This window comes from Tenebrio molitor, chromosome 3 (genome assembly GCF_963966145.1).
Source record: "Tenebrio molitor chromosome 3, icTenMoli1.1, whole genome shotgun sequence".
NCBI classification, from domain to species: domain Eukaryota; kingdom Metazoa; phylum Arthropoda; class Insecta; order Coleoptera; family Tenebrionidae; genus Tenebrio; species Tenebrio molitor.
The window spans coordinates 4,605,149-4,616,347 of NC_091048.1; the positions used below are offsets into that span (position 1 = coordinate 4,605,149).

At 33.8% G+C, this 11,199-nt stretch overlaps 1 protein-coding gene across 1 annotated transcript; it reads left to right on the forward strand.

Moving 5' to 3' along the window:
• The first annotated feature begins 5,412 nt into the window (after nt 1-5,412).
• LOC138125708 (uncharacterized) lies at nt 5,413-10,821 on the forward strand. The gene is made up of 14 exons (XM_069041161.1): nt 5,413-5,548; nt 5,599-5,779; nt 6,071-6,185; nt 6,234-6,480; nt 6,531-6,680; nt 6,729-6,956; nt 7,004-7,177; nt 9,136-9,309; nt 9,361-9,547; nt 9,603-9,717; nt 9,767-10,013; nt 10,067-10,216; nt 10,271-10,498; nt 10,546-10,821. Exons 2-14 carry the CDS (start codon nt 5,605-5,607, stop codon nt 10,720-10,722), a joined length of 2,367 nt encoding a protein of 788 aa, XP_068897262.1. The 5' UTR covers nt 5,413-5,548; nt 5,599-5,604; the 3' UTR covers nt 10,723-10,821.
• The last annotated feature ends 378 nt before the right edge of the window (nt 10,822-11,199 follow it).

Genomic DNA, 11,199 nt, shown 5'->3' on the forward strand with positions numbered 1-11,199 from the left:
AACATTCTTGGGGAAGCGTCCGCATTGACTCGACTGAAGCAACAAAAGTGTCAACAACAATTTTTTCAACATTGTTGTTAACTACTCAACAGATGACCGCAAATAGCACACACTATTTTGAAAATTGTTAACTAAATAATTAAACGTGTTAAGCACGTTACAGTCATTTCTGTAATCGAAGAAATAAAATAAGTATAGTTTGTCATTTAAATGCGTTAAAATAATTTAGTTTTAACTTTTAAGTAAGACTGCACGTAGTATAGGTTTACTCCCATTTACAGTAAGTAAAGAAAGTATTCGATTAATTATTTAAATATTTAGGCTTTATACAAAAGTTTAAACAACAATCATTTTTATACATGAGCCTAACAAGATTTGTGATGCAACCAACAATACATGTCCCTCACACAACTGAAGAATGTTAAGTTAAGCAATTATTCCACATAATTATTTTAATTAAATTTAACAAATGCAATGTCGGGCATGTTGACTATCCTTTATAAAATTAAAATAAATTTTTTAAATCCACATAATCGGTGCAAATGCAATGTTGGTTGCATCACAAATTTCGTTAGGCTCATTATTATTCGTGAATCACCTTAAATAATGTGGAATACACTAATTAGTATTAATATGTTAGTGTCCAATACATTAATAAATTTATCCAACACCTGTTTATTACGAAGTCATAATAATGTCGATTTTGAATATATCATGAGGTCTATAAAACACTTATGAACCCATAATTAAACTGTTTTATAATTAAACAATTTAGAGAGAATTGAACAGCATCTCTGGATTTCTTCGGTAGCAAACTCGATGTGATTTCTTCAACATCTTTCGCAACATAGCAACCAGTTCATAGGCTGGGTTTTAATGATGTTTTAAGAACTGTTACAGAAGGAGGTGTTCGATAAAACTATGTATTACACTCGTGCCTTAACAGCAAATAAGTTACTCAAGAAAAGTTAGCCCACTCGAGCAAGCTCTCGTAAATATTTCTTTCCTGGATTATTTACCTTATAACACACTTGTATAATAAATAGCTATTATATTAATGTATGTATATGTGTGTGTGTATGAATTAATATTAATGTATTGTAAACAGTTTAATATCTTAAAAGTAGGTACCTATATTTAAAAATATGTAAACATTTATATGTTTATTTGCCAACGTGTAGTAAAAATTGTTAAGAACTTGTAAAAGCGTAATGACCTTACCTTATTAATACTTAGGGTCAATTTATAGAACGAAAATGAAATATTTAATTCGAATTAAATTTTAATGCGCGATTAGTCCATGAATCCTAAACTTCGATTGGTTCAATCTAATCACGTGTTCAGTTAATCTCGCACTTGGTTACGATTACCTTAATTTCGCTTCTGTAAACTGGCCCTTAATGTTATAACATTCAAAAGCGTACATCTCTTTACCCTTTGTAACAACAGCGTGACGTGGAAGAAATAGCACAAAGATTTCTTACAGACAAGAACGAACGTTCTTGTAAAATAAATGAGAGCCGAAACATTAGACCTGTTTCTTAATCACCAGAACATCAAGACAACTTAAGAATGCTTGTGTGATCTTTGCGTTATTTAATACTTTCTAACGCAGAAAAATGTGTTTAAGTATTTCTTGCGGTGAGTTGGTTGTAATCGTGGAATAAACTTCATGGCACTTTTAAGTGACAAAATCGTTTCTTTTTTAGAACTATCATACGAGAATTGTCGCAATTATTAAAACATTTAGTTAATTGTGACTTAGAAATCAAGGAAAAAACATTATAAATTTATAAATGTTTAAAAAATATATTATGTTTGAAATGCATCTTTACATTGCCTTGATGCGAAGTATTTGATTTTCACAATTACCAATTTTCCATTTGATACATAATAGAAAGTATCGGGTGCTCATTTAAATTTCCGGTTAAAGCTGAAGAGTCGATTGTGAACGCACTACGGATTACGCATCATGGATAAGCTGTTTAAATCTTACGTTTTTATACGAGTGGTGTGTTCACAATCGACTCTTCAACGCCTACTTTGACTGGAAATTTAAATAAACACCTTTATACGGTTTTAGTGAAACTGTTGAAATTATAAGACAAATGACTTTCTAACAGAAGTATTCCTATATAAAATCTTTTACCTATTTTGAAGTACCCTTGTAATCCGTATATAATTTAAAATTTTTAGATATTTTTCTACTACAAGATATTACGATACGTTTCAAAATATTTATAATTTAATTAGTTTATCTACTATCAACACATAAACTTTATGACATTCATTGAATGTCGTAATCACATCCTTGACCACACTAGTACGGTAACGTAAGATGCAACGTAAAATGTTTATACTTTTTTCCCTATTTCGTTGGTATCACAGTTGTACGTAATAGCAGCATGTGCAACATTTATGTTGGAAATTGTTTAAATGAAATGATATTTACATAATTTGGCACGTCTCAAACTTAAAATTATATACCTTGTACATTAATAATAAACGAGAAAGCAGTTTACTTTAATTTTATTAGAAAAAATTAAAATATTTTATAATTAGAACATCCTTGAGCAAATGAAAAATACGAGTATTATATCTAATCATTTCAGTATAATGCAAAAATAATCCTGTCACTAATATCATATTCATAAGTGTACTGACTGTTATAATTGCCCTTGTTACACATGGCCATGGTAATTTTATCTCTAATAATTATTACTTATCTTTACCTAAAGGTTCGATACGTTGGACACCTTGTTGGTTATTTATGTACGAGTAGGTCCATTATCGGTAAATTTTTCCTTACAATCTTTAAGTTGTTTGGACAGGCTGTGTCTTACATTATCAACATAATTTTATTGATTTCACATTTGGAATGTTGGAAGTCTTTGTAGCCTTTAAGAACAGACGAAAAAACGGGGCAAAATCATAAAACGTATAATTTCCAAGACAAAACACACAAGTGAATTTCGTGATGCGGCTTTTACGAACAGTCGTATCTGCTGATAAGAACCATTGAGCATCTGATTATGTTCGGTTGAGTAACCCCCAGTTATTGGGGTAATAAAATTTGTATTGTTTCAACGCTTATTCACTGTGTCTAGCTTTGTTTTATCTATTTCTGCTCAAATTGAAGGGGAGTTGGAAAACTGGTGATTATAGATACGCGAACGCAAGTTTCACAATAACGAATGCATTAAGTAGGCCTCTCGCCTGAAATCCATTTATGTTCAATATACATGTTGATACCACACAATGATTTTCTATTTCTTATTATGAATGCAAAACTAACTTGACAGCTTGACAATTGATCTTTTTCATTACTGTTTGGACTCCGATTATTACATGCTTGTGAAAATGTATGACCTACCCACCACTTCTTAAATAAAAAATCTGTAATTTTCAAAATTTAATGCAACACGGATTATCTTTCTGGGAAATGAAGAGAATTGAGAAATGACAAGGTAGTAACGTCGCTAAATAGAACTTTCAAATATTTCTGACAGACATACGTATTGTTGTACACAAACTCCGTGTTGTCTGCTAATTCTCTAGTGCATTAAACAATAGTAAAAACTTCCTCATATTCAAGACTTGAGGATTTCGCAGCAAACCCTTGATCAATACAGTTCCGGATTCGACCACAGTGCTATATTTGTCTACCAGAGCTATGAAGAAACCCACAAGGCTGCGGTTGAAGAAAACCTCAGAAAAAACTCCAAACAACAACAGGCGTCAGCTGGATTCGAACTTCCTACTTCCCGAACGGCAAGCAAGAGTGTTATCCACTTGGCCACAGCACTCGGTAGTGCAGTGGGTGTATTATTTCAAAAGAAAAAGCAATTATCTTTTCTTAAACATTCCGAGAGTGTTTCATATTTAGAAGATTAGGATCTCTTAAAAATAAGGATTCTGTAGGTTGCCTTTATGTTCATTGCATATCCATGTTACGTCATCAGGTATAAATTATAACGTTGTATACTGACATCTATTTTTTCTTTATTTCTTTGCACAATTCATCATGTACTTTTCTCTTAAATGGTAAAGAACCAAATCACAACATACATATTTTCCTGATAAGGGTTAGATTGTGTTGTAATATTTTCTCCAGTCACTGCGAAAGTGTTCTTCTCTCCTGCAGATGATCGCTGACCCAAACTGTTTAAAATTGAAATTCATTGTACAGGTCTTGGATTTTCTCGTGGGCTATGAGTGCGCAAGCGACGAATATCGGTCTCAAGTAGGCGCTACAAGCCGACCGGAAAACATTATCATTCATTGCGTTAGTTTCGTCTCTCTCTAGTTTATTTGTATGTGTTTGACGTTTTCAGTTTTCATTGACAGATTTTTCATGGGTTTATCGCCCCGCCTTCGTGCAGATATTTCCAAGGTCACAGCCTATGAAAGAATCCAACACCTCTACCAGATGCAAGGAGTCCTCTGAGAATACGTTTCCTTACCAAAGGCAAAATGAAGGGTTTCTACACATTGTTTAGGAGTAAGAAAACAATAAAACTAAAAAATGAAAAAGTGAATACTAAAACTCTTTCTTTTTTTGCAAAATATTTGTTGAAGGCCAAGAAACCTGTGTACATCACCTCATTAGTGAGCATTACGAACCTTATTTATATTACGAGTAGCAAAAACTAGATAAGAAACTATGGATCGACCTCCAATAAAGCCGTGCTGGTTGTCAATAAAAGTTTAGCATGTCTACTCAGCCTCTCTGCAATTTTTTTAAAAGCTTTCAATCAGTAATCAATAAATAGCCAGTTGACAAACAGTTTTTCATTTATTTTTCATTTTACGTGAAAGACAATAAATGATGAATCAGCTGCGTACATTCCAAACAGCACAACTTACTAACTTATAACGTGAAACATCAAACTTTTTACAACTTTCTTTCGCTTTTGGGCGCTTAGAACTCGTAAACTCTATGTTTCAGCAGGCAACCTCTCTTCCTACATTTGATTATTTTTCGTTCATTAAATAACAGATAACTTGTTCTGTCCAAGTATGAATATTTTTGCACAGATCTTTTTTTTACAACGCACTCTCAAGTAATTACACGATAACGAGAACTAGTACACAAGTAATTATTATTGATGTAAACCTACGATAGTAATAATTATTTTCATTACTTTACCAAAATAAAATAGCAATTATGCAGCATCATGATTTATTATTTTTTATTTATCAACGTGAAATAACTATCTCGATGATATTAATCTTCTTGTTTACTTTAATTCTTTACACTTCATAACTCTTTTCTATTCATTGCTTTAGCTTAATTTTATTATGAATCAAAATTTCATTAGTCTCGATAAATACTGGCCATGTTATAAAACTCTGACCAACTTAGATGTTTGATAGACGTTTGCTTTCACCGGAAGTGATGAACTGGATAGTGTTATTGACAATTGTGCTTCCGTTAGGGGTATTTGGTATAAATCTGCGAAACAATGCCTGCAGCAGCATACTGAGTTACTACATTGCCCCCATTAGCTCCGATTGTCGTTACAATCCAGACGTTTTGTCCGATGTTGTAAGTATAACAACTGTCAAAACAACTTTTTCCCACAAACCAATTTTCAGCCTTCGATGGCGAGAAGATATCACTATAACGTAGAAACATACAATGTACTCACTGACGATCGATATATCTTGACCGTCTTTAGAATCAACAAATATCAACCAACAAAACCTCCTGTGTTTATCCAACATGGAATTGTCTCGAGTTCGGCTCCTTGGGTCGATATTGCCAACAGATCAATTGGTAGAAGTTTTGGATTTTCTCGTGGGCTATGAGTCATATCTGCGCAAACGACGCATATCGGTCTCAAGTAGGTGCTACAAACCGATCTAAAAACCTAGGCGTCTCTGAGAGTAGATAGTGTTCCTCCACGTGTTACCCCGTCGCAAAAGTAGTCGACGTTTTCAGTTACAGATTTTTCACTTGTTTATCGCTCCGCCTTCGCGCAGATATTTCCAAGGTCACAGTCCATGAGAGAGTCTAATCTGCTTCACTTAAACTTTCACTTCTTATTTTTCAATACTTTGTCAACAGCATTTCAACTAGCTGACAAAGGATACGACGTCTGGTTGGGAAATCTGAGAGGAAGCACTTACTCGAATCTACATGAAAGTCTAAATGTGGACATGCCAGAATATTGGAATTTTAAGTAAAATTCACAGAAAAAAATCGATTTGGTACTAATCCGGCGTTTTAGTATGGATGTGTTGGTACAACAGGACATTCCAATTCAATTGAATCTTGTTTCTCAGGTCACGGGAAGACCTGGAGAAATTATCTTCATTGGACACTCCATGGGTGCCACTTTGATTTTCATGCACGGTGCGGAATTTCCCCAAGAAAATCAGAATTTGATTCAGGGAATTGTTGCACTTGCTCCAGTTACTTATCTACATGGGGTACCCCTCATGGAACTGGCTGCACCATTTTTCTTTATTCTCAGTGTAAGTAATAAAATATCTCAATATTACTGGAAGTAACAAATCATTTTTAGAGTATTTTACCTTATTTTCACATCACTGGATTATTCTATTGGGAAGACCCCATTCACACAATATTTACATTTTTTTGTACAAATGTGTTCCCCCCTGGTTGTCTGCTTTTCATCAACCTTCTTTTTGGGCGAACTGTGCAGTTTCCACCCGTAAACTGTCACATTTAATGCGCACAAATGTGAAATTTTTCATTTTAGGAGGATTTGCCTCTCTTTACAAGTTATTGGCCGAGTGGAGTCTCCCTTCACGTGTTGGAACATTATTTTCAGATCACTGCAAGTCACAGGTTTCAGAAATTTGATTACGGTGAAAAACTGAACATGAGAGTGTACGGACAATCAAATCCGCCCATTTATAATTTATCAGATGTGAGAGTGCCAGTACGATTCTTTTATGGAGAGAGCGACAATCTATACGACGGCCAAGTATGACTAGGAATTTTGTTTTCAAAAAATTGATTTGCCGTTTTCAGAATCTACAGAGAATGTTTAATGAAATTGGTAGTACCAATAAAGACAAATATTCAGCTCCCTCGCCTGACATCGAACAAGATTTTAACCATTTCGATTTCCTTTATTCACAATATATGGACAGGAATTTATATGACAAGTTGTTCCACGTTCTTGAGTCCCAATTCCATGAGAGTGCAAATGACTGATGTAAAACCTTTCGGAACTATCTACAATTGACTGCTTGTTCTTTGTTTAAACAGGACAATAAAAATAAATAAACTATGAATATGAACGCTTTGTAATCTAGTAGAAGTATTTTAAATGTAAAACATGTCAGTTTGTGGTGATATTGCAGTTTTAATTTTTTAACATGATATTTAAAAGAAAAGAGTGTGAACCTAGAATAAACAGAAGAACAAAGTAATATAGAATCATGTTCGAAGAAATGGTAGGGGTAATCTAAAAATTTTGAAAAATGATTTTGGGGAAGTTTCAACAAAGCACAATAATCCTCGATTTTATGAAACCTCCAAATTTGCATGTCCATGTGGATTACAAAAATAACATTGCTTTTTGATTTTTGACGTGTTAAGTTGCAGAGCTTCTTCATTTCTTTTTGGACTTCTTCAGTTCAGGGAAATTCGTCTCATAGAATTTCAGTATAGATTCACTCTATTGTGTTCTGGCAGTGTCACCAGATCATCAACTGAACAACTGAATTGTTGCGTTTTCCAGAGTTTGTAGTGGTGCTTAGTAATCGATCTTCTTGTGAATTTTCCTAAATTCGTAAAAGTATTCCAAGATTTTTTGCCCCACAATTTTTACCAAACGAGTCGTTTTGTGTGATTAACTAGTTTCTATTTTTTGTAACCATGAGAATCTAAATTTTGATTATTTATTTTTTTCTATAACAATGGAACTTTTTAACAGAGCTCTGTTTCTGTCACAACAGAAAATTTTCGCCCTTACCCATAGGCGGGTATACACTTTGATGGTTAATTTATTTCAAATTTTAAATCAATTTGTATTGCTTTTTCGTAAAAATGATATAGAGAAAAGTTCCATGATTTGGCGCATTCTTCAACTGGTTAAAATTAACACACGTATTTCAGAAACACCCTGTATATTCTTTGAAATGTGTTAAATTTTTTATTAAAGATTGGTTGATTTATTTATTTTATATCAATAGTATACATGCATCGTATGCAAAGGTTGTAGATAGTAATCTAACTCTGTCCCTCTTTGCAGTGGGCGGCCAGCTCTGAGCTCTCGATCGCGTATCCTGCATCAATGGAATGCAGCGTCGAGTTGCGTTGCCATGACAACGTCACGTTACACGAGGCGGTTTGTGGCAGGAAAAGTCGGCGCCCAACGTTCATAGGCTCGTTGCAAACGAGTTTTTGACGCGTGTTGGCAGTATTTACACTTTTTGACAAAATGAAAGTAAGTGATTTAAAAACAGCCTGTATATGTACAGTCACGGCCACGGAATTTCGTCAGTCGTTGTTATTCAACTGACATTAGCTGTAAGACAGGTTTTATATATTTTTAACCCCACATTGGAATTTTTGACATGGATGTCATGTGACATTTTGATTTTTATTGTGCGTGAGAGAACTTCTGTCACAAAAATTTCGGATGTCAGTCATAGTGACAATAAAGCTTAGGCTACACAAGTTTTTTCGAATTGACAGTAAAATAACTGACGAAATTCCGTGGCCGTCACTGTACATGTGACAGAGCCCTCCCTCGTCAACGAGTCACGAGCCACCACTGGATTTACGTGACAACCAGTCCAAATAGACGCCACGTGATGTACACTTCTCGCCTTGAGAGTGCTTTACCAAGATATCACAATATCTGTCTTATAAAACATATTAATTTCAACAATAAAGCAAAAATAAATTATTTAAAAGAAAGTTATATGAAATTATTATTCATTACTACTTATTGCTTGAGACGTTCACGGTGCAAAGTAAATTTCTAATTGTTTCCTCGTGTCATTTCCTTTCTGATATTATTTTTATTCGTAATTAAAACATATCTTCGAGGACTGATAAAGTGGATTTATAATCAACAAAATTGTTATTGACATTTAAAAATTTGTTATCATTATAATTATTTCAATGACATTGTGTGTTAACTGCTCTGTATTTGTACTGTAAAACATTCAAAAATGGACGCAACAGTGGTGTTTTTAATCATTTTTCCCTTGGGTGTAATTTGTGTAAACTTCAAAAACAACGCCTGCAGTAATTTTCCATACTACTATATTGCTGCTTTTAGCGATCATTGCAGTTACAACCCCGACGTGTTGTCCACTGTTGTAAGTATAATAGTATTTCAGACAAACATTTTTTGAGAATCTTGTTACCAGCCGGCGATGGTCGAAAGGCATGGTTATAACGTAAAAAGACATTCTACGACTACTGATGATGGATATATTTTAACTGTATTCAGAGTCACTTCAAAAAATAAAGAACCAACAAAATCTCCAGTTTTTATCCAACATGGAATTACCCTAAATTCAGCAAATTGGGTAGACATCTCCAACAGATCACTTGGTATTTATCAACTGAGAATTTTTGTTTTAGATTTTTTAAATATTTTTCTTCGCAGCATTTAGACTAGCCGACGAAGGCTACGATGTCTGGTTGGGAAATATAAGAGGAACTACTTATTCAAATAAACACAAATCTCTTAACGTGAACATGTCAGAATATTGGAATTTTAAGTGAATTACAAAAATGAAGAGTAAATTTGACAATAATCTGGTATTTTAGTTTAGATACAATGGCGCAGAAAGATATACCAAGTCAATTGAAGCTTGTTGCTAATGAAACAGGAAAAGCTGGACACATTTTTTATATTGGATACTCGATGGGTGCGACTGTGGCTTTCATGTACGCCTCGGAGTACCCCGAAGAAAGTCAAAAATTAATTCAGGGATTAGTTGCTCTTGCCCCAGTTGTTTACTTAAATGGAATACGAAAAATTGAACTTGTCAAACCATTGATTTTGTCGGTCATCGTAAGTAATGGTATGTCATACTGACGACACATTTTCAAAGAATTTGTTTCCAGAAATTTTTGAGTGTTAAGAACGTCAAAGGACTTTTTTACCACGAAACCTATATTCACACATATTTGAACAGGTTTTGCAAGAATGTGGCTCCGATTGGTTGCGCTCAGTTACTCAATTGGATTTTTGGAAAAAGTGTGCAATTTCAACCTGTAAGCTCTCATTGCCAATATCCTTTAGAAAAACTGTGACAATTTTAATTTTAGGAAGATTTGTTATTGCTTTTCAGCTATTTCCCAACTGGCACCTCTATTTATGAGTTCGAGCAGTATGTTCAAATTGCACAGAGTAAAAACTTTCAGAAATTCGACTACGGGAAAGAAAAGAATGTGGAAATTTATGGGCAATCAGAACCTCCAACTTATAATTTATCTAAAATAAAATTACCAGTACGGCTCCTCTACGGAGAAGAAGACAGTCTGACCTCGCAAGAGGTATGATTGATGAAGCTTTTTGCCTTAAGTGTTTTTTGTGTTTTTAGAATGTTGATAGACTGTATAAGGAAGTTGGTAGCACCAATAAGGAAAAATATCCAACTCCAGTAAATAACAAAAATGAAGCATACAATCATATCGACTTTATTTACTCGAAATATTTGGAGAAGAATTTGTATGAAAAGTTGTTTGAGATTTTAGACTCACAGTTTCAAGAGAATTAAACAACATCAATTTTAAGCTTTTGAGGGTGGTGTTGCAGCAGGCAAAAATAAAACTACATGTATAAAACGCATCTATAAATAAATGGTTATTCAGAAGAATATATCTATTAACACTTTAAGTAGCATTGATGAAAACCAAATGTCCGTTTTTTATGGAGTTCATAAAAGTTGGTGTAGAAGAGTCGATTGTGAACGCACCACGGATTACAAACACTGATCAGCTGTTCCAATCTGACCTAACTTTTTGCGTTGTGTGTGTTTTTACTCTGCAGACTGACGAGATTGCGTTCACAATCGACTCTTCAACACCAACTTTGACGGGATGTTTAAATGAACATCCGATACATTAGTTAATATCTATGAAAGCATCTCTGTATCTCACTCTTCGTAAAATGTTTTAAGGCATTATTATACAAAAGGTTAAATTTAGAAAGTTTTTTTGAAGGAAAATAAATATAAAAATTTTAAGATAAAATT

What these genes read in the sequence shown, in the direction of transcription:
- LOC138125708 (XM_069041161.1), top strand. Translation starts at nt 5,605, where the DNA reads ATGGCGAGAAGATATCACTATAACGTAGAAACATACAATGTACTCACT. An exon ending in TCAGAATATTGGAATTTTAA is followed by an intron (nt 9,718 to 9,766) that starts GTGAATTACAAA and finishes CTGGTATTTTAG; the next exon opens with TTTAGATACAATGGCGCAGA. An exon ending in ACAGTCTGACCTCGCAAGAG is followed by an intron (nt 10,499 to 10,545) that starts GTATGATTGATG and finishes TTGTGTTTTTAG; the next exon opens with AATGTTGATAGACTGTATAA.